This window comes from Aspergillus vadensis, assembly GCF_003184925.1.
Source record: "Aspergillus vadensis CBS 113365 unplaced genomic scaffold BO88scaffold_1, whole genome shotgun sequence".
NCBI lineage: Eukaryota > Fungi > Ascomycota > Eurotiomycetes > Eurotiales > Aspergillaceae > Aspergillus > Aspergillus vadensis.
Genome location: NW_020292039.1, coordinates 1875645 through 1895729, shown reverse-complemented (window position 1 = coordinate 1895729; position 20085 = coordinate 1875645). Strand labels below are relative to the sequence as shown.

The window sequence follows — 20085 nt, the reverse complement described above, 5'->3', positions numbered from 1 at the left end:
TTGGGTCGGGGACCTGGAGCCGAGGCACAGCACCTGATTTTCGGACCACCGATACTCTACATTTTATGGGGTACAGAGTATTGACTTCGTGCTCAAATGAAATCGTTTTCAAACAGTTCTTGAAGATTCATGTATGCGAGGTTAGTAGGTTAGTCTCTACATCGACGTCATATGTCATATGAGGTTGCCAGTTTGAAGGTACTCTGTCGCAACCATTCACAAAAGGCCGGCACAACTACTGTGCAGATGATTCTGATGGGGGAAATAGAGTGTCTCGACACATCCTTGGTAAGATTTTTGGAAAGTCAAAAATACATACAGAGCTCTTTCTTGTGTATCCTTTCTTCTACACACTATTTCCTGACTTACACACTGCGGAGGATTCCTACCGGCGCTAAACCGGAAACGGTTATAGCTAGCTAGCTCCGCGCAACGCGAGATTCGAAAGAGCAACACGCGCCATCTTCCAGGCAATCAATTAAAGCTCTTGCGCTCTCTCACTCAATCATCTCGAACCCAAGTCTCCACTATAGTAGCTGGCTATCTATTCGGCAACGGGCACAATGAGTGAAGGCGACTGTAATTATCACCCTTTCTGACTCCATTGTCCTGATATTCCATGTTGCGAGTCGGCTGACTGAATTGACCTCACTTAGGGACTTGCGACGCCAACGACGCCGTCCATCTGACGATCGTCCAACCCGGCGAGACGAAAGTCAAAACGATTTCCAGCTTTCACCCCCAGTTCACATATCCCATCTTCGGCGACGAGGAGCAAATATTCGGCTACAAGGGGTTGATCATCCGCTTGCGGTTTGCAGCCCATGACCTCCGCCCGAATATCAATATCTCTTACGATGAGAAGTTCAAGCCCGTTGGCGACATTGCCGCTGTCGACCTGCTGAAAACATTGAAACCCTGGGTTCCTGAAGGTTGGTCGCTATCTCTTTCAGATAGGAATAACATCTGTTCCCTCTTGGCTAACTCAGGCGCATGATTACAGAGGCCTTCGGTTTACTTCCCGACTATGAAAAGGCTGTCCAGGAGGACGAAGATGCAAAGGACTTTGTACCACCTGGCAAGCTTGTTCACAGCTATGTCACTCGAGACAGAAATTATGAAATCTGGGCCGGCTCTCTCGCTGATCCTCAAGTTCGACGACTACTGGACCGCGCGCAAATTTTTGTATCGCTGTTCATCGAAGCCGGTACACCTTTGGTCACGGATGATCCTGAATGGACACTTGAGAGATGGACAGTCTACTTTGTGTATGCTTCATCCCGTCCTATGTTTTCCTCTAGCTAACGAAGTTGAAGCTATGAGAAAGTGAAACCGCCCACGCCAACAGCCTCCCAGTATTCCATTGTCGGATATGCGACCACTTATCGCTGGTGGTTCTACCACCGAGACACTACACAGGGCCGCACAGTCGTGAACGATCCATTCCCAGCACCCGAGATTAGACCTGCTCAGCTGCCGGCTCGGCTGCGAATCGCTCAATTTTTGGTTCTGCCTCCTCACCAAGGCTCTGGACACGGGACTCATCTCTACACCACCATTCACGCCTCATGCTTCAAAGACCCAACAATCACCGAGTTGACTGTCGAAGACCCAAATGAGGCTTTTGATGCCCTCCGCGATACTGCAGACTACCACATCTTGTTGCCGGAGTTCCTCGGGCACAAGGTAGACATCAATCCGAACCCTTATGGAGAGCTCTCCAAGAGGCAGCGCCCTCGACGCGTCCCAACATCGGCACTGATCCCTACGAAGTTGTTACATGACATCCGTTCAAAATTCAAGATTGCCTCCACTCAATTTGCTCACATTATGGAGATGTATCTTCTGGGGCAAATACCTGCCAAGAATCGCCTAGCCGGGGGAGCCAACATGTCCCGACTACTAATCAAGAAGCACAATGCCGAGGATCCTAACGACCGCCGATACTACTGGTGGCGCATGCTCACTAAGCAGCGTCTCTACAAACGCCATCGGGATCTACTCATCCAACTGGACTCGAGCGAGCGCGTCGAGAAGCTGGAGGAGACCGTGACGAACGTCGAGGAGGGCTACGATGCTCTTCTCAAGGCCTTCAACGCCCGCGAGGAAGCACTGAAGGCCAAAGAAGAGGAGTCCGGTGTGCTTGCAACCCCAGAGTCGACCGCTGTCCTGGGCGAGGCAAGCAGCAGAGATCAGCGGGGAAAGCGAAAGCTTACAGTGGAAGATGAGGAAGATGAAGCCGAGAATGAAGAAGCAGCCAAGCGGACAAAGGTGTGAACGATGCGTCTAATGTTTCTTTATGCATACCATTCACCCACCATTTCATTGTAATATTAAACATTATGAAATACCAAAACCACCCTTTTGCCATGAGCTATAACCAAATCCTGAACTCCCATACTCCACGATTAGTATTATTACACATGAAGCCATAGTCCCTCATGAATGATAGCTGGGCGGCGGCGACCCCATACTATCCAGGGTGTCTATTGTCCCCGACAATGACTTACAATCCACACTCTTCAAGCTACTCGTCCCCGTTGACAAAGTAACCGTCGCCAACCCGACCGTCGACGACGCCTCCGTATCCGACTCCTCTCCACTTCCACCCTTCCCACTCACACCCACTTCCACATCATAACCACCCACTTCCTGATCCACTGCCACCTTAGCCCGCGGCGGTGCACTTTCCCTCACCAACTCTCCCACATACTCCAACGCCTGTCTGAAACCATGTATCTCCGCCTGCATAGTGACAGGAACAGGAGCATCCGCCCCAGCAAACACACCCTCATTCTCATCAATAGACAACCTTCCCATCTCCACATCCCTTTCCCGCACACCAACAGACCCCATCACAACCGCCCCATCATCATAGCTAAACCCCTGATCCTGACACTGATACTGATAGTAAGAAGTCTTCCCTTCCCACCATTGCTTCCATCGATGTCTCCTCGCAGCGGCTTTGTACGCCCTCCGAGCTTTCCGTTCCTCGCGCTGGGCAGCCCGGTCTACTCGGCATCGCTGGCAGCGCATCGTGTTACTGCCGATTCGGTATGCCAGGGCGAAGAGCGCAATGATGCAGATGAGGACGCTTAGGTTGATGAAGTAGTCACGGAAAGTAAGGGTCGAGAGCTTTTTCAGGAGGGAGGCAAGCCACTGGAATTTGAGGAGGGAGTGGATGTGGTCATTGTGATTGGGGTTGTCGTTGTTGGTGCTCTTCATGGTGTGGGTGTCTATAAGGTTGTTTAGAATGTGGAATATGGTAGATAGTAGTGAGTGGGGGACTAACTGGCTGCTGTTGAGATTGTAGTGGGTGATGATGATGGTAGTGGAATGGGTGCACCGGCTGCCAGGCGGGTGAAGTTGGTGGTGGTGAGACATATTAGTGTTAACTTTGTTAGTAGCCATTGCATGGTGGTGGTTGTGTGGGAGATGCTACATGGACGTAGGAAGGGAGACATGGGATGGAGGGTATTATAGGTTCATGTAGTTGGTGCAGTCAGGGTGGATTGTAGAGAGTGAGATAGTGGTTATGTAGTAATAGACCGGTGAACAGATACAAACGATGTTGTATTCAGAGCAAACTACCTAGGACAGAGAGTGAGAGTCATACGGGCTTTAGGACAGAGTTAAATGAATGGACATCCTTGGCCCTCGGGCCTCCTCTCCCAAGACCGGAGACAGACGGAGTTTACCAAAATACCCTGTCTCATTAATTAGTGAGTAATATAGCCAGACTAACCATAGTCACAACTCTAAGTAGGGCACGTTACTTCGCTCTTACTGGTGCCAGTCCAGATAAGCAGCAGCGCCGGGCGGATCTCGGCCCCATGTTTATCCGGCACTCTCCGTCGTTGTGAGCACCGCTGCTGGGAAGCTCGCGGGGAGCTTTCTTGGATTCATATTTACTCTGACGTCGTCAAGAAGGCTTTTATTTCTCTTTGAACTACTTCTTTCCGCTTGGGAGAATACGGCGACTCTATTAGCGTCTTTTCATCCTTTGCTTACCACCTCTGACGAAGTTGATTCCATCTGTGTTTCGATCCGCCCACAACGTCGATCCGACCATATTGATCACAAGATTGCAGGATGGTAATCACCTCTGAAGCCTACCAAAACTGATTATATCTGCTGCGGCTACTGACTTCCCATGAACAGTTACCTCTCGGTCTCCTGACGGCCGCGCAAGGCCACCCCATGCTCGTGGAACTCAAGAACGGCGAAACCCTCAACGGACACCTTGCCAATTGCGACAACTGGATGAACTTGATACTCAAGGAAGTTGTTCAGACAAGCCCCGAAGGTGATCGCTTCTTCCGGCTACCGGAGGTCTACGTCAGAGGAAACAATGTGAGTCGCTTGCCTGCGTTCACCCTGAATCGTATCCAATGCCACCCCTCTGTTCATCCCCCTAATCGCTTATAGATCAAATACCTGCGAATCCCCGAAGAGATCATAGAGATGGTGAAGGAGCAACAGGCGAACCAATCGCAAAATCGCAACCGCGGGCCGCGTGAGGGTGGTCGGGGTGACCGAGGTCGTGGTGGAGGCCGGGGTCGTGGACGCGGCCGCGGCCGTGGTGGCAGAGACGCTTGAAGTGTTATTGGTTTCTTATCTACGAAAGAATGAGAGAGATTATGAGCGATACCCCGGGGGGCAAGGTTTAGTAGGGAATGAGTTCGCTAGGAAATGTCCGTTTTGACGGGTTAGTCGAGCATGGCCTTGGCGTATCTGGTTGTATTTGTCAATGGGAAAACATGCCACCTAGGCGTTCTTTTTTGCTTCCAATATATTGTAGTGTACAAATTATTCGAAAAGTCTGAATTCGTTCAGCCTTGTCCGTGGCCTTCGTCTCTGTAACTTTGCATGCATAGCGTCACGGTCACGTGCAGATATAGAGCTACTTTCGGAGACCGACCAAATTGTAGAGAATCTTCCGTCATTGCAAGGGCTCGAGATGCCGCGAACGACCCTGGTACTCGATGGACTGTGGTATTGTCTTTGTCCGTCGTTTAATGCTGCGACCTTCAATCGAGCTACACCTTCCTTTACAGCAGGGAGACGCATACCTAAACATAATCGCATAACCGCTCTACGAAGCTCAATCTCGGATCCTCCGCGAAGATGCCTCACCAACCTTACCCCACGACCGACTGACGCAACCATTGAAATCGTCGAAGACAATAGCCACAATACTACGAATTGTTCATCACCCTCCGATCAACAAGCCTTCGATCCTGACGATGCAGGCGCGCAGGACAATGTACGCCCAGGAGACCTTTTATCGCCAATGGAGCGATTGACCAAGCCGCCACCGGGCGTACCCAAATATTTCAAACACCTACCTTCGCAACGTCTAGAGAATAGACTACAGGAGCGAGTAGCTCGATATCCAAGAGTACTGAGCGCCACGCAAATCCTGCGTGTTCTAATCCGAGACCGCCATGTCCGCCCGGAGATGCGACATTACCGGGGGCTGATTCTCGCCAATTCGGATCCCGAACGTGGGTCGCCACAGGCTGTTCGCGCATTGCTAAAGGAGATGGAAGAGAATGGGATACCGGCTGATTCGGGGACACTTCATGCAGCGCTACAGGTATGATCTTCGAGTCTGGGAACGAGGCACTTGCTGACGTGCTCGCTTTTACTCTTAGGTCCTTGCGGTTCATCCGGATTACCTCCTACGTCAGGAGATTGTGCGCACGCTTCGAGACCGATGGCTTCCGCTGAGCCCCGCCGGATGGCACTTTGTGGTCGCTGGGTTGATTCGGGAGCACCAGTTCGAGCTGGCGTTGGATCATGTCGAGCAGATGGAGAGGAAGGGTATGGTGGTTGAGAATTGGCTGCATAGCCTACTTATATATTACCTTTGCGATTTCGGAGAGTTCGACGAGGTGGTCCGGCTGATGCGCTCACGGACGAGCCAGGGCTTGGACATGAGCTCGGAGTTGTGGTTGTACGTGCTGGAGGTGGCGAGCGCTGCTCTGCACTACGATACTACACGGTATATCTGGAGACAGATGGTGGAGCTGAGATATCTTCATCCTGGTTATCCGCTGTGCAGCAATGTTCTCAGTGTGGCGGCGCGCGCTGGAGATACCGAGCTGGCGGCATCGGTGATCCGCTTCCTCGTCGAGGTCAATGTGCAGCCTCAGTTGGATGACTACGAGAAAATGGTAGAGGCCCATGCTGTGTCGGGGTCTTTGTATTCTGCATTTGAGGTGCTGTGTAAGATGCATATGGCGGACATTGCGGTAGAGCACCGCTCCACGCGTGCCATTCTTACGCATCTGCTGCAGAGTAGGACGACCCCACGTGGTGCATGGACGATGCTCAAGCAATTGAAAGCGACCAAACTGACAGTGCCGCTTGGCTGCGCCAAAGTGGTGTTGGAGATGTGCGAGCACGAAGCCCTCGATAATCCGCCGGTGGTGTACGAGGGAATCGCGTTTTACAAAGAATTATATGCGCTCTGTCCAGACAAGGCCGACGTTACCGTCTACAACATTCTCCTCGGCATGTGTCGACGGGCGCGCAATACCGAGGCGGGCATGTTCATCGCGAAAGAGATGGCATCGCTCGGCGTGATCCCGGACCAAGGAACATTTGAGCATCTCATCGTCATGTGTCTGGAAGCAGGCAATTTCGAGTCCGGGTACATGTACCTGCAAGATCTGCTGGGACGGGGGATCCGCCCCGGCGAGGAGACACGAGCTGCCATCCGGGAGCTCTGTTCTCCATCAGAAGACCCATTCGCGTCGCGCCTCAGGCATCATCCGCAGATCCAGGATGGGTCAGTGGGATGTCTGGTGGACGAGATCAGTAATACTCACGAGCCGCCCGATTCGACGGAGCAGCAGGAGGAGGAGGAGGGGAACGGGAAGGAGGAGTCGTTTCATCGCTCGGGACAGACACCGACCCAGGCAGAGATGGAACGGCAGGCGTTGCATAAACTCCGACGGGCCGCAGCCAAGGAGAGACGCAAGCGAAAGAGACGACTAGCAGCTATCGCACAGGGGCAAGAAGAGGAAGGCTGGTTGGACTATGAGCCAGGGGGGCTTGTTCCTGAGGACCAGCTCGATGCGAAGAGTAACAATTGAACTGGGGATAGAGGGATGGGCAGCTGGAAAGGGGGGAGTGTATCTTCCCTTTGTGTATACTACTACTGTATCTAGTGTAGATTCTTGGCCCCTGTGCCAACAACCTAAGCGATGTATCTAATTTCACAAGACACAAGCTGACAGGCATCAATTGTGCTGTCAGGAGAAATACTTGTCCGTGATTACTTGCCAGACTGATGCCCGTGCCACTATGTAATTATTAAATCACCACAAACGTGCACTCTTTTTACCCGGAACATTCGGAGAAAAAGGTAATGGGGGTGGGTGGGGGGAACAAGCAGCAGCCGAGGCCAGGAAGGATTCAAGCCACAGGAACCATCATGCAGCCAGCAGAGTCGGGGGGTAAGAATCAACCCGCAAAACTTAGATACTGCGTACTAAGATACTTACCCCTGCTCTATGTATAGTTAGTTTAGCTTTTTAGTTCTTGGTTAGTGTGGACTAGGAACCCTCATCTGCGACACGCGGGCGCAACATAATGGAACCATGCCAGGAACCTCAAACCGCCGTTAGAATTCAATGCCCGGATTTTCAGCCCTGACCAGCGGTTTGAACTGGAGAGAAAACCCGGCATGGCTGTTATTTGTCCCACTTGTCGGAGAAATTTGAGGTTTAGTTTGTTTTGTGTGGGATATCGCCGAGGGAAGGTTCAGGTTACTCCTGAACTAGATTAACTGTTGGTTCCTGGTTGTTTGCTGTTGTACTGTGGGAGCCTGGGAGGGTTTCTATTCTTATCCGGGCTGCATGAGATTGGGATCGACTTGCATGGACCCTAGGAACTAACAGTACAGTAGTTTGGGATGTAAGGGAATGGGATGTATGCATGAGTTGTCAATTGATTCTTATCGTAGAAGTGCTTTTTGATCATCGGCCAGCACAGACAGCTTTTCTTTTCTGATCTTCCTCGTGTAACCATGCAAATCCACGGCAAACCTAGTTAAACTCTTCATAACCTTTCAGGTCAAAGGGATAATCATCTGGAGAACAAGAGACACACCAACACACACCGATCCTTTTTTAGTTCAAGGGATCGTCGCAGTTGGGCCAATGCTGGTTCGTTTCACCCGCAGCTCCACTTCTTCTTCCTCTCTCCCACTCCTCTCTCTCTCTCTCTTACTCTCTGTTGGGGTCGAAATTAGAAGCAGTTCGGAGTTGCGCTTGTTTCTGGTTCCCCTCGCCACCTGCACATCATCCCCGGCTTATTATAACTATTCGCCTCTGTCCTTCCCTGTTTCTCACTACGATCTACTATCTATCTACTTTTACTTTCCTCCATTTTATACAAAAGTATTGTATCCTTCATATCACCTATTGATAATACTTAATTTCCTCCCTCTTATCTACTATTTCAATTACCAACTACCGTTTCACCTCTCAACGGTAGACATACATACACATCCTCTATTCGCCACTCGGATACTATACATCAAAACTCATTATCACAGTCACCACACAACCAAAGGAAATATACTCTATCAAGATGCAACTCCTCAACTACCTCCCCGTTGCTCTCACCACCCTCGGCCTCACAGCCTCGGCTTCTCCTCTCCGTCGTGCCGACAGCCCAGCCCTAACCTGGCACGTCTCCAACTTCACCACCGGCTGCTCCCCGGCCGCCTGCACCTACAGCTTCAACATCTACGGCGTCGCCACGGCCAACACCCCCGGCTTCAACGCCACCTGCACTGGCAACTCCAACAACACTGCCCTGACTGCTTGTGGTGGCAACCCCCAGGTCCAGTCCCGCATCCAACCCGCTACCTACCCGGAATGGAACATCCGAGTCGAGCATGCCTGGACTCTGCCTGGCGACATGGAATTCTATGCTTATGGAGAGACCAATGTTACCTCGCCGACACCGAAGTTTACCATTCCTGTCACGGAGGAATATGGTGTTGCTTAAATGCGCCTATAGTGGAATTGGTGGAGAAGGGGGTTGGAAGTAAATAAATGACTTGAGGTCATGGAATGGGGTTACTACAGTATAGATGATGAAGGGCGGAATGAGGGCAAAATACTGGAAATATTTGCGTTTTAGTTTATGTATCATATTGATATGGATTTGATGGGCTGGTTCTTGATGACTTGTTTACAGTTTGGTTTTCGTTGGGTTTATGATGAATAGGGTTGAGGATCTATAATGTCTGGTTACAGGATGGTCTGGTCATGATGATTGATTGATCTGGGATATGATATCAATTAGTATAGTCGGAATCTACAAATATACAAATATACCAACACCAACATACATCACAAGTTGATGTTCCTTGATCCAAAATAATACTTAGTTGTAGTCTGGGAGATGAAATGATGGGGTTGGAATGTGTCCCGGTGACATCATCCCGACCCTTGCAATCAATGGCTTCTTCAATGTTTTCCCCCGACAAGCTTGATGAAGCAGCTGCACTGCCTCTCTCCCCTGTCAATCACTCCGTGCTTGGCCTATCTCATCCCATGACAATTACATGGAATATATAACCTTGCTCAGGTTTCTCCAGTCTATCTGGACCATCCATTTTCCAAGAGAATCGCCAGGTTGACCCGTGCGTCATTCGCCTGGCCACCCTGTCTCCGCCACGATCCCCTCACGATTCAGGTCTGTCTTTCTCCCCCTTGCATGTTCCTGAATATCCACTTATCACAGTTCGAGTAGAAATTCCACGTCGCTTGATCTTATGGTAAGCACTACTATTCTTCAACCACTTCCTATCCTCATCAGTAGCTGACCATGAAATGACTCGAGCTACGTAGGCGTCGATCCTCCGGCAAATTGTTGCCGGCCCCCGGTTACAACATCCTGAAGCTGGTCTAGACTTGTGCTATGTGACCGATAACAGTAAGCCATCATTCCTATCATTCTTCTCAACTACTACTAACTCATTACCTCCTGCTGTGCGCCTACAGTCATCGCAACCTCCGGTCCCTCCTCCAACTACCCGCAGCGCGCCTACAGAAACCCCCTAGACGAGCTCGTCAAGTTCCTCGACTCGAAACATGACTCCGACTGGTGTATCTGGGAGTTTCGCGCTGAAGGCACCGGCTATCCCGACTCAGAGGTCTATAATCGCATCCATCATTACCCATGGCCCGATCACCATCCGCCCCCGTTTGCGCTCATTCCCGCCATGACGGGCAGTATGCGCAATTGGATTCATCGGCTCGATGAGCCTGACACAAAAGACGAGAAGGCTAAGAAGAAAGACAGAGTTGCTGTCGTTCATTGCAAGGCCGGGAAAGGCCGTAGTGGCACTGTGGCCTGCAGCTACCTGATTAGCCAGGAAGGGTGGAAGGCAGACGACGCGCTGCAGCGATTTACCGAGCGGCGAATGCGAGTCGGGTTCGGGGCTGGGGTGAGTATTCCCAGTCAGCTGCGGTGGGTGGGTTATGTGGATCAATGGACGAACCAGATGGGGAAGAAGTATATCGAACGGCCGGTGGAGATCCTCGAGGTGCATGTGTGGGGGCTGAGAGATGGAGTCAAGGTCGCGGTGGAGGGGTTTCAGGACCAGGGGAAGAAGATCAAGAAATATCATCTCTTCCATCGGAGTGAACGCACGGTAGTCGATGATGGGAAATCGAAGACGATGCCCTTAGACCCAGTCCCCAACGGACATACCGATGAAAACCACAAGAAACAACCCCAATCCGCTGCGACCTTTCCATCCGGCACAGAAGACAGCCCTCACCCATCCACCGATTCCCCCGGCAGAACAGACACTCCCCCGAAACACCTCTCCGCCATCGTCTTCCGTCCCAAGTCCCCCATCAGCATCCCCACCTCCGACGTGAACATCGACTTCGAACGACGCAGCAAGGCCGCCTACACCGGCTGGGCCATGGTAACGTCCATCGCGCACGTCTGGTTCAACGCCTACTTCGAAGGCGGCGACCAACACGACTCCGGCATCTTTGAAGCCGAATGGGAAGCCCTCGACGGCATCAAAGGCACAACACGCAAGGGCGTGAAAGCATTAGACCGACTGAAAGTCGTCTGGCGATACGCCAACCAGCCAGGCACTTCCCACCCCGACACAGGAAGACCCATCTCTGAGCCCAAGCCCGGGGAACCAATCCCAGAAACTCAGCCACCGGACTGGCACATCCACGGCACTGGCTCCAACTCTGGTGCTGACACCCCACAAGACCAGGACGACGAAAACACACCGCCGCCTCCCCCATCTAAGGAGCTAGAAGCCGACAAAACATCCGAATCAGAACAAGACAGCAGCTCAACCAAACATAAACACAAAGACAAACATACTACTAACAAGCACGACCACGACCACGACCACCCCCTCCTCTCAGACCTCAGCACCGCAGCCGCAACCGCCGTGTCTTCAATACCAGGGCTCGGCAAGCAGCTGGGTCTGCGCAAGCAAACCGACGAAAGCAAAGACGTGAGTCTTGCGGGCAGTAGCGAGGACGAGTCGGGGAGAAGTTCTGCTGCGCCTTTGCAGGCGAAGAAAGATACGAAGAAAGAGTGGTCGTCTGTTGATGAGGGTAACTAGCACAATTAATCTCCTCGGGGAGATTGGTTCAAGGTATATGAAGCGATCCTCGGATCTGTATTCACTGTTATATGTATAAGAGGGAGATTTGACTGGATTGGGCCGGTCTGAGATAGGAGGTTTTGTATATACTACTTAGTACACGCACGATACAGGTATACGAATACGAATGTACTGACAGCGAATGACCGACCACCTTCTAATGATATGATATCTTCCTCCAAAAGGGGTGCGCGTATCTGCATGCTTAATATACAATGTGTGCAGTTAAATAAGAAGCAGTTAAATAAGAACAACTAGGAATTGTACTTTCTACGGAGAACTTAGTAATGTAGGGAGCATATAACCATACATATCAAAGTTATCATATCATATCACACCATACTAGCATATCTAAAAGTAGGTTATCTACACACACAATGCCTTGCTTTGAACTTGCTAGTAGTAAAAGAGTGAAACAGGAAAGAAGACCCCGCAAATCTCATTTCAACTCCAAATCTCCGCAATACAAACACACATACAACTCCACAGAATATGCCAATATGCAAATATGTCACAACAGCTGATTCAATCCTACAGCGGCACAAACCCCTCCATGCGCTGCCTCGATTCCCGTTCCTCACGCTGTAACCGATCATTCTTCTTCCGCTCGTATACGGCCCGCACCACACGCTTCACTTGATCCTCACCCTGGGCGAAGTTCGCCTTCGCAAGACCAACCACTGAGTCGATTTGTTCCGGCGTGTAGACGAAGTTCCATGTGGAAAGGAAGTCGTCAACGTCTGGATTGATGGTGCCTGGGTATGGAGTCAGAGGCTTGGCTGGGTCAGAGACGCGGGCTTTGGAAGTATTTTCGGATTTGCGCGCAGGAGTGCGGGATTTATGAAGGGATGAACTGGTGGGGAGCTCTGGGGCTGATGGGTTGGGGAGTAAGGGGAAGTAGACGACGGCGATTCCTGCATCTGGGCGCATGAGGTGGAAGTCGGATTCGGAGTGGTCGGTGTCTTGTGGGTGGAAGAGGCGCTTGGATGGTGGGGGTTCTTGGCCCGAGACCATTTCCTGGGTGGTGCCTACCCAGATGTTGCAGTAGTCGAGGTCGGTGGAGGTGGAGGGATGGTTTCGCTTTTGATTTTGTGCACTTGTGGGTGGGGTGGTGGTCGTGTTGTTTGAGGTAGTATTTTGGTTGGTGGTAGGGCTGTTGGGCTTGCTCTTGTCCTGGGCTTCGGCCATCTTGTTGGCTAGCTCTTGCTGGGAGATGTTCTGGGCCTGACGGAGCGTTTCTTCGGTTTGTTTGAGTTGCTCGTCTTCCCTGGGCCAGCCGGCGCCTATTGGCCAGCCCTTGACACCTCGTTGTCGAGCATATCCGTCTACAACGGAGAGCCAGTTCTCTTGTTTGATATCGGCTGATGCGTCGAAGGCGATGATGACGTCGACATCTCTGCCGGGTCTGAGGAGCGGGTAAATGGGAAGGTTGTTGCTCATGCCTGCGTCCATGAGCCGGAGATGACGGCTTCGGAAGATGGACTCTGGACAGGACGGTGGCAGCTGATCTTTCATGCCGAGTACGTAGTTTGGTATGGTGGCTGGGTCAATCGGGTGAACTCGAACTAGATCCTTCGTCTTGCCTTGGATGAGGGAGTCTATGCCGCTGAGGCCTGTGATGCCTTTGATGACGGGCCGTATCTCCTTGTAGTAATGAGACAGCGTAGCACAGAAAGCACTTCCCCAGACACCCATCAATGCGGGAACGCGCAGCTCAGGAATGGGGGAGATCTCCTCAGGTTTAACATTAAATCCACCGTGGAAGTGTCTTCCCAGCGCCCACGTCGGTATTCCTGCGCTGAGCTCCTCGCAGAAGAATTCGTAGGGTGTAAACTCAAACCACTGAAACCATGCCTCGCTCTTCGACTCCTTAATCAAATCTTCTGGCTTCTCTCGTTTCTCGGGGTTCTCTTGGTTCTCAAGCACAGGAATCTCATGGCGGACAGCCGTATAGATGGGAAGTGGATGAGCTCCGGAGGCGAGGTTGTATCTCTGGTTCGAAAGCTTCAGATCCCTATCACAGACGCCTAATTCTCCCTTGGGCACCAGCAACCGCGCAGCCAAGAGCATGCCGTATATATCCACCAAGCCAAAATCGGCACCGGGATCACCTTTCAGCTTTTCAACCAAGCCGCTGAGAAGATACTTGTTTGTGGGAGCATTGGTGAGTAGCTTGAGGGCTGCCGGCGGAAAGGCCAAATGGACACCCAGTCTGTTTTTCAGATGGTCAACCATTTTGTTGAAATCGCGCCCCGTGATGGACGAGTGGTAGAGGGTCTGCAGCCAGCAACTGCCACTAACGCCAGCAGTATAGGTAACACAATCCCATAGGCCAGCTTCTTGTGTAGCGAGGTACGAGCCGGTGCCAGCGACAAGCGCACGCAGACCGCCACCCGAGCCGCACATGGCAATGATGGGAACATCGTCCGGATGTATCTCATCTTCAGGGATGTCCAGATAAGAGGCCAGCGCCGCGGTTGCGTATTTTTGCCGCTTCTGTCTGTACGCCAATTCTTCGTTGCAGAGTGTATCCCCAACTCGAACTTTGGCTTTGCGGAGGATTTCTGGGTTGATGTCTGGGTCGTGAGCTTCGTGCCAGATATCGTCTGCAAGGGAGCCCGGCGCCATAGAGAGCTCGCGCTGGAGCTTCTGCACGGACAGTGGAAGCAATCGGGTCCAGTCCGGAATGATGTAGTTTTTTATGTTGTCGAGCTCAATCCAGTCAGGAGTGCCCACAGCCTGCTTCACCCCCTCGAACTTTTGCAGTACATTTGTCCATATCGAGCCTGCATCATGGTGCGGGTCTTCCTTGGAGCCATGACCCAACGGGTTCCAGTCGGAGCTTCCGGATGATTTATCCGACCGTTTATCAGAGCCCGGGTTTGAGCTTGTTGAGAAGAAGCCTTTTGGACCGGTCTGCAGCAGTAATTGCTTATTCGACTGGGTTTGGCCTCCGGTAGTATAGAGGAGACCGCCGCCTAAGGCAATCAAGAGGGTAGGAGGAACAGTCCAGCGTAAACGCAGTGCCTTGGCAGCCCCCATGTTGCAATGGGTACCGCGTAGGATTGGGGAAGTGGCGGGAAGTAACATGCAAGTGATGAAGCCATGGCGGCCAGGCCACGACGATCGTGGCCGGACTCCATTCTTAAAGCGAAGCTGGAGCTGGAAGACGCGCCGGGAATCTGCCGGAAACATGACGACATGTCACGTGGGGCGCATCCAGGAAATCCTCGGCGCCGCAGACGGGCCGAACTTGCTGGATGGGGATTAGCGCCCCTCTTCTGTCCGGGGGAGATTGAAGGGCCACAAGCTTGCTTCTTGAGCTCCTCTCTCTCGCCTACTAGTATGCTTGCTTCATGAGGCCAGGTGCCTCATCGGCCAGCTGTTCTTTTTGCTGTCCTTCCCCTCTTTCTTCTCTTCTCTTGCCTGACCGCCAGGGTCAAAGACATGACATCATCCCCTTCCGTCGCGAGTGTCTGATTCCGGTTACGAATCCCTGATTGCCTGACACACTAGTGGGACCTGCGCCGATCGAGGTCGAATCCTCACAGCCATGGTTGCTCCCAGGAACGCCGCTTACGCGGAGGAGAGCGCGGAGGTCGAGGTGTTATACGCCAACCTCGAGAAGCTCAAACTCCTTACGAAGAAGATTCAAGGCTCTTTGAATCGCTTGGAAACCGGGGGCAATGTGGTGAAGCATGCGATCGGGCCCATCTACAGCAATACCCAATCGCTACAGATCACCAACAGCAACATAGATAAGGTCAATGAAGCCATTGAACGCCTCCGCCAGCCTCTGGATGCCAAGGGCAAGGAAGAAGGAATTATACGATCAAGGTATGCAGCATCTTCGCGGGTTCGGGCTAATTCAGGGAATGTTTGGCTCACATCCACTCAGCCCCCAGACCGTCGGTTTGTCGCAATACCTCTCTGCTGTGAAGCGCGTGGAGAAGGCCTTGGTCGACCTCAACTCCACCAATCTGCGATCGAACCAGAAAGCTATCTCCGAATTTACTTCTTTGCTGGTGCTTGGAAACTCCCAGCTCCAGGACATGCTCCGCGGCACATTGAGCGACTACGTTACTCCGATCGAACCATTACACTATCTAACTAAAGGTATGCAGTACACAACTTTCACTCAGATAAAGATACTAATGATCTGCGCCTCGCTGTAGAACTTTCGTTTCCCTCGCTACCTGATGAGACTGTCGCGGAGTTGGGCCCAGTATGTTCGGCTATCGGCTCTGCAGCGAGCTATGGGCCACAACGGGGTGATGGCGGAAACCCCGCTCTTAAAATCTACGCCGACATTCGCGGACCATATATCACATCGAGTTTGCAGAATCTGGCCATAGCATCTCTCAATACTGTCAAACGACGGGCTGCCGACGGTCCCTACAGGCAAGGCACCAACGGTATCGGGATCTATTCCAACGCTTTAGAAAGCTTTATATATGCAGAACATGATATTCTCGTGCGGGTCTTTACAGGTGATCAACGGGGACTGGCTTTGCAGGCAACTTGCCGCTCCGCTTTGGGCGAATATGCGCAGACCTTGCGAGAGCTCAACCAGTATATCAGGGCAAACCTCATGACGGATTGCTTTTTGGCGTTCGAGATCATTGAGATTGTTACTGCCATGTCGTACCGTGTGGAGTCGAAAACAGGGGAGCTGAAAAGCCTCTTCATCGAGGCTCTCAGGCCGGTTCGGGAGACGGCAAAATCGTCGCTTTCGGAGTTATTGGAGGAGACAAAACGCAAGGCTGCAGGGATTACTATGCTCCCGCCAGATGGCGGGTCTGTTCCCCTTGTCAATGAAGTCATGAGCTCCCTTACTACCCTGACGGGCTATTCGGGACCGCTCGCATCGATCTTGACATCCCTGGGAGACGGAAACTGGCGGTCTACAACCAATGCAGCGCCCACGGCGCCCTTGGATGTCAGCCCGGACAGCATGACCCTCTTATCGCACTTCATTCTCGATATGATTGAAGCTCTTATGATCGCCCTGGAAGCTCGAGGCCGGGCACTTCACCGCTCGAAGGCAGTCCAGGGTGTTTTCTTGTCCAACGTATTCTGTACAGTGGATCGCTCCATCCGGCAGAGTTCTGAGTTGGCCCGATACCTTGGCTCTGCCGACAGCATTGCACGAATCGACACATTCCGCAAACGGGCCACTTCGACGTATCTCGATGCATGGAAAGAAACTTCCCACTATCTTCTGGATGTGCAGTATACCTCCCGGGGCTCTGGTGGGTCAGCACGACCGGCATCGGGAGGTGTCGTCGACTCCGCCGCCATTGTCAAATCACTTTCATCTAAGGACAAGGACGCTATAAAAGACAAGTTCAAAGCATTCAATGCTAGTTTCGATGAACTGGTGGGCCGCCACAAGGCACTGTATATGGAGCGGGAGGTGCGCGGGGTGCTGGCTCGGGAGGTCCAGGCTGTTCTCGAGCCACTCTATGCCCGATTCTGGGACCGCTATCATGAGATCGACAAGGGACGAGGCAAATATGTCAAATACGACAAAGGCAGTCTGTCGGCTCAATTGGCGGCGCTTGGATGAGGATGGAAATCTTAGACATATACCTACCTTACCTTTTTATATTCATAATGTGATAATATATGTTTAAAAAAGTCCTCCCCCACGATTTGGGCGTCATGTGGTGATAAGCAACTCCGGCGATAACGTGACCGATAAGCGGAGACCCCGCCGCGTTCATCCACTCCACTAGAAATTTGCTGGTCATCCCGCACAACTTTCGCCTCGCCCCTCCTCCGCCTTTTCCCTTTTTCCTCTTCCCTCAATTCCTTCTACAATCCTCTCAATTCCTCACGGCCAAGATGTCTGCCAGTAACGATGTCTACCAGACCCCTCTCAACTCGCGCTACTCCAGTAAATCTCCCGATACCACCTCGGGCGACTGCCTGCCCTCATAGTGCGATATCGGACTAACGGGACACCAATCTTCAGGCGACGAGATGAAGTATCTCTTCTCTCCCAGGAACCGTTTCTCTACCTGGAGACAGCTGTGGCTCTGGCTCGCCGAGGCCGAGAAAGGTAAACTATACTGCCCACTGTCGTGCTTTTGTCACCCCGTTTCCGTTGCCCGACTAACCCGCACAGAGCTCGGTTTGCCGATCTCCGACGAAGCCATTGAGCAAATGAAGGCCCACCTCACTATTCAGGACGACGAATTCAAGGTTGCCGCTGAGGAGGAGAAGCGCCGTAGACACGATGTCATGGCTCACGTCCACGCCTATGGCCAGGTCGCTCCTGCCGCTGCCGGAATCATCCACTGGGGCGCCACCTCCTGCTACTGCACCGACAACGCAGACTTGATCTTCCTCCGTGACGGACTCGATATCCTCATCCCCAAGCTTGCTGTCGTCATTGACAAGCTGTCTGCCTTCGCTAAGCAGTACAAGGACCTGCCCTGCCTGGGTTTCACCCACGGACAGCCCGCTCAGCTTGTTACCGTCGGAAAGCGTGCCTCCCTGTGGATCCAGGACTTGCTCATGGACCTGAAGAACCTTGAGCGGGCTCGCGATGACCTGCGCTTCCGTGGTGTCAAGGGTACCACCGGTACTCAGGCCTCTTTCCTCCAGATCTTCGAGGGCAACCATGACAAGGTTGAGCAGCTGGATGAGCTGGTCACCGAGAAGGCTGGTTTCAAGTCTGCGTACATCATTTCTGCCCAGACCTACTCCCGTAAGATTGATGTCGATGTTGGCAATGCCCTCGGATCTTTCGGCTCTACCTGCGAGCGCATTGGCATTGACATCCGTCACTTGGCCATGCTGAAGGAGGTCGAGGAGCCCTTCGAAAAGGACCAGATTGGTAGCAGTGCTATGGTGAGAAAAAAAACTCAAAAGGACCAATGAGAGCTACAGGAAATACTAACGTGGTTGGTCTGTGCAGGCTTACAAGCGTAACCCCATGCGGTCCGAGCGTCTGTGCTCTCTCGGAAGACACCTTCAGAACCTCCCCAAGGATGCTCTGGACACCTATTCTGCTCAGTGGTTCGAGCGCTCTCTCGTAAGTTTGCGAGCCATTTCTCGTTACCTGACTTAATTTGTTAACGGCTTGAACAGGATGACAGTGCTATCCGCCGTATCAGCATCCCCGAACTCTTCCTTTCGGCCGATGCCTGTCTCATCCTTCTGAGTGAGTTTTCAGCGCCTTTTCCAATAATCTCTCCCGACGCTGACAACGGTTAGACAACGTCACCTCCGGCTTTGTTGTTTACCCTGAAGTCATCAGACGCCATGTCAACGATGAGCTGCCCTTCATGGCCACGTAAGTTCCAGACGCCTCTACCCCCCTTTTTAAAGCTCCAGCTAACCAAGAGATCAACTATAGTGAGAACGTAAGCCTTCCGCGTCCAGAACCGTCTCTTCCAATAATACTAACCATAGCATAACAGATCATCATGGCCTGTGTGAAGAAGGGTCTGTCCCGTCAGGACGCCCACGAGGAAATCCGTACGTCGCGCGGCCCCCAATCCAGTCCCACACTAGCTAGCCCTAACCTAACAACTTCTTGCGCTACAACAGGTGTCCTCTCCCACCAAGCTGCTGACAACGTCAAGAAGCTCGGCTTGAACAACGACCTGCTCGACCGCGTCCGTCGCACTGCTTTCTTCGCCCCCATCCTGGATGAGCTTGATGCTCTCCTTGACCCCAGCACCTTCGTCGGCCGTGCTCCCCAGCAGGTTGAGAAGTTCCTCTCCACCGAAGTGAAGGAGGCTCTTAAGCCCTACGAGGCCCAGGTCGCCAAGGCCGAGACCTCTGCCCTCTACGTATAGATTTTTCCCGCACGGGCGCACATATAGACACGTCATGGAGTTATACCGAGCGGGCAGGCCGGACAGGAGCGAATTGGCGTTTTCTTCCTCCACAATCTCCCTACACAAAAGCGAAATCTAGTCATGCGACATGCCAGCGAAATCTGTTCCAAAGTACCTTGATTTGACTAAAAAGGGAAGAAATCTAAAAAAGGCCGTTTTAGCAGATTCCAGCAGTCTAAAAGACCATGTGTATAGATAATATAATTGATGAAATGATATGAGATGTTAATAATGCACGTTGAATAAATGTTCTCCTTGTCGGTCTGTATGTTTACAGTTTAAGTGACGTTACACGAAGTAACTGTCTAGCGGAGAGGTACATACTACATACCCATTGTACTTTCCGTCCCCTTATCGGAAGCCTAGAACGCAGTGGCAGGGAAGTTGCTGCTGCAGCCCCGACGGCCCAACCAGTCGGCTGTGGTAAAACAGAGTTTTGGCAGAACTTAAAACTGTGGGGGAAATTTTTTACTGCAACATTGTATCTACAGGTTCCAGGCTGTATTCAAAGACACGGTATGCAAAGTAAACTACTACTAACCAAATGTGTGGATCTTT

At 52.0% G+C, this 20085-nt stretch overlaps 9 protein-coding genes across 9 annotated transcripts; 7 read left to right on the top strand and 2 right to left on the bottom strand.

Moving 5' to 3' along the window:
* The first annotated feature begins 384 nt into the window (after nucleotides 1–384).
* Nucleotides 385–2376, top strand: hat1 (histone acetyltransferase catalytic subunit HAT1). Its single transcript, XM_025705539.1, has 4 exons — nucleotides 385–579; nucleotides 657–932; nucleotides 1004–1268; nucleotides 1317–2376. The coding sequence occupies exons 1-4, from the start codon at nucleotides 564–566 to the stop codon at nucleotides 2275–2277; spliced, it is 1518 nt and encodes a 505-aa protein (XP_025568468.1). The 5' UTR covers nucleotides 385–563; the 3' UTR covers nucleotides 2278–2376.
* Nucleotides 2267–3591, bottom strand: BO88DRAFT_400351 (uncharacterized protein). Its single transcript, XM_025705538.1, has 2 exons — nucleotides 3293–3591; nucleotides 2267–3236 (listed from the first exon to the last, which is right to left on the bottom strand). The coding sequence occupies exons 1-2, from the start codon at nucleotides 3414–3416 to the stop codon at nucleotides 2440–2442; spliced, it is 921 nt and encodes a 306-aa protein (XP_025568467.1). The 5' UTR covers nucleotides 3417–3591; the 3' UTR covers nucleotides 2267–2439.
* Nucleotides 3592–3890: 299 nt separating this feature from the next.
* BO88DRAFT_400350 (U6 snRNA-associated Sm-like protein LSm4) lies at nucleotides 3891–4848 on the top strand. Its single transcript, XM_025705537.1, has 3 exons — nucleotides 3891–4095; nucleotides 4162–4353; nucleotides 4429–4848. The coding sequence occupies exons 1-3, from the start codon at nucleotides 4093–4095 to the stop codon at nucleotides 4597–4599; spliced, it is 366 nt and encodes a 121-aa protein (XP_025568466.1). The 5' UTR covers nucleotides 3891–4092; the 3' UTR covers nucleotides 4600–4848.
* A 106-nt stretch (nucleotides 4849–4954) lies between these two features.
* BO88DRAFT_355228 (pentatricopeptide repeat protein) lies at nucleotides 4955–7291 on the top strand. Its single transcript, XM_025703699.1, has 2 exons — nucleotides 4955–5599; nucleotides 5658–7291. The coding sequence occupies exons 1-2, from the start codon at nucleotides 4961–4963 to the stop codon at nucleotides 7101–7103; spliced, it is 2085 nt and encodes a 694-aa protein (XP_025568465.1). The 5' UTR covers nucleotides 4955–4960; the 3' UTR covers nucleotides 7104–7291.
* A 1313-nt stretch (nucleotides 7292–8604) lies between these two features.
* Nucleotides 8605–9027, top strand: BO88DRAFT_410009 (uncharacterized protein; the record flags this gene model as incomplete). Its single annotated transcript, XM_025707985.1, has 1 exon — nucleotides 8605–9027. The coding sequence occupies one exon, from the start codon at nucleotides 8605–8607 to the stop codon at nucleotides 9025–9027; it is 423 nt and encodes a 140-aa protein (XP_025568464.1).
* A 485-nt stretch (nucleotides 9028–9512) lies between these two features.
* On the top strand, nucleotides 9513–11632 carry BO88DRAFT_378147 (putative phosphatidylinositol-3,4,5-trisphosphate 3-phosphatase; the record flags this gene model as incomplete). Its single annotated transcript, XM_025704434.1, has 4 exons — nucleotides 9513–9720; nucleotides 9778–9802; nucleotides 9876–9960; nucleotides 10029–11632. Exons 2-4 carry the CDS (start codon nucleotides 9800–9802, stop codon nucleotides 11630–11632), a joined length of 1692 nt encoding a protein of 563 aa, XP_025568463.1. The 5' UTR covers nucleotides 9513–9720; nucleotides 9778–9799.
* A 356-nt stretch (nucleotides 11633–11988) lies between these two features.
* On the bottom strand, nucleotides 11989–14810 carry BO88DRAFT_400346 (putative phospholipase A2 (PlaA)). The gene has a single exon (XM_025705536.1). It carries the CDS (start codon nucleotides 14714–14716, stop codon nucleotides 12206–12208), a length of 2511 nt encoding a protein of 836 aa, XP_025568462.1. The 5' UTR covers nucleotides 14717–14810; the 3' UTR covers nucleotides 11989–12205.
* A 204-nt stretch (nucleotides 14811–15014) lies between these two features.
* On the top strand, nucleotides 15015–17294 carry BO88DRAFT_400345 (EXO70 family protein). Its single transcript, XM_025705535.1, has 3 exons — nucleotides 15015–15511; nucleotides 15573–15790; nucleotides 15850–17294. Exons 1-3 carry the CDS (start codon nucleotides 15228–15230, stop codon nucleotides 17241–17243), a joined length of 1896 nt encoding a protein of 631 aa, XP_025568461.1. The 5' UTR covers nucleotides 15015–15227; the 3' UTR covers nucleotides 17244–17294.
* A 351-nt stretch (nucleotides 17295–17645) lies between these two features.
* ade13 (adenylosuccinase ADE13) lies at nucleotides 17646–19764 on the top strand. Its single transcript, XM_025705534.1, has 8 exons — nucleotides 17646–17738; nucleotides 17805–18532; nucleotides 18600–18716; nucleotides 18773–18845; nucleotides 18899–18977; nucleotides 19041–19047; nucleotides 19105–19162; nucleotides 19235–19764. The coding sequence occupies exons 1-8, from the start codon at nucleotides 17660–17662 to the stop codon at nucleotides 19483–19485; spliced, it is 1392 nt and encodes a 463-aa protein (XP_025568460.1). The 5' UTR covers nucleotides 17646–17659; the 3' UTR covers nucleotides 19486–19764.
* Nucleotides 19765–20085: the final 321 nt, after the last annotated feature.

Excerpts from the sequence above, each read along its gene's own strand:
- BO88DRAFT_355228 (XM_025703699.1), top strand. The coding sequence starts at position 4,961 with ATGCCGCGAACGACCCTGGTACTCGATGGACTGTGGTATTGTCTTTGT. Across the intron at positions 5,600-5,657 it reads CACTTCATGCAGCGCTACAG|GTCCTTGCGGTTCATCCGGA; the intron begins GTATGATCTTCG and ends TTTTACTCTTAG.
- BO88DRAFT_400346 (XM_025705536.1), bottom strand. The coding sequence starts at position 14,716 with ATGGGGGCTGCCAAGGCACTGCGTTTACGCTGGACTGTTCCTCCTACC.
- hat1 (XM_025705539.1), top strand. Across the intron at positions 933-1,003 it reads GAAACCCTGGGTTCCTGAAG|AGGCCTTCGGTTTACTTCCC; the intron begins GTTGGTCGCTAT and ends GCATGATTACAG. Across the intron at positions 1,269-1,316 it reads AGATGGACAGTCTACTTTGT|CTATGAGAAAGTGAAACCGC; the intron begins GTATGCTTCATC and ends ACGAAGTTGAAG.
- BO88DRAFT_400351 (XM_025705538.1), bottom strand. The coding sequence starts at position 3,416 with ATGCAATGGCTACTAACAAAGTTAACACTAATATGTCTCACCACCACC. Across the intron at positions 3,237-3,292 it reads TACAATCTCAACAGCAGCCA|ACACCCACACCATGAAGAGC; the intron begins GTTAGTCCCCCA and ends ACAACCTTATAG.
- ade13 (XM_025705534.1), top strand. The coding sequence starts at position 17,660 with ATGAAGTATCTCTTCTCTCCCAGGAACCGTTTCTCTACCTGGAGACAG. Across the intron at positions 18,533-18,599 it reads AGATTGGTAGCAGTGCTATG|GCTTACAAGCGTAACCCCAT; the intron begins GTGAGAAAAAAA and ends TGGTCTGTGCAG. Across the intron at positions 19,163-19,234 it reads GGACGCCCACGAGGAAATCC|GTGTCCTCTCCCACCAAGCT; the intron begins GTACGTCGCGCG and ends GCGCTACAACAG.
- BO88DRAFT_400345 (XM_025705535.1), top strand. The coding sequence starts at position 15,228 with ATGGTTGCTCCCAGGAACGCCGCTTACGCGGAGGAGAGCGCGGAGGTC. Across the intron at positions 15,512-15,572 it reads GAAGGAATTATACGATCAAG|CCCCCAGACCGTCGGTTTGT; the intron begins GTATGCAGCATC and ends ACATCCACTCAG. Across the intron at positions 15,791-15,849 it reads ATTACACTATCTAACTAAAG|AACTTTCGTTTCCCTCGCTA; the intron begins GTATGCAGTACA and ends GCCTCGCTGTAG.
- BO88DRAFT_400350 (XM_025705537.1), top strand. Across the intron at positions 4,354-4,428 it reads TCTACGTCAGAGGAAACAAT|ATCAAATACCTGCGAATCCC; the intron begins GTGAGTCGCTTG and ends AATCGCTTATAG.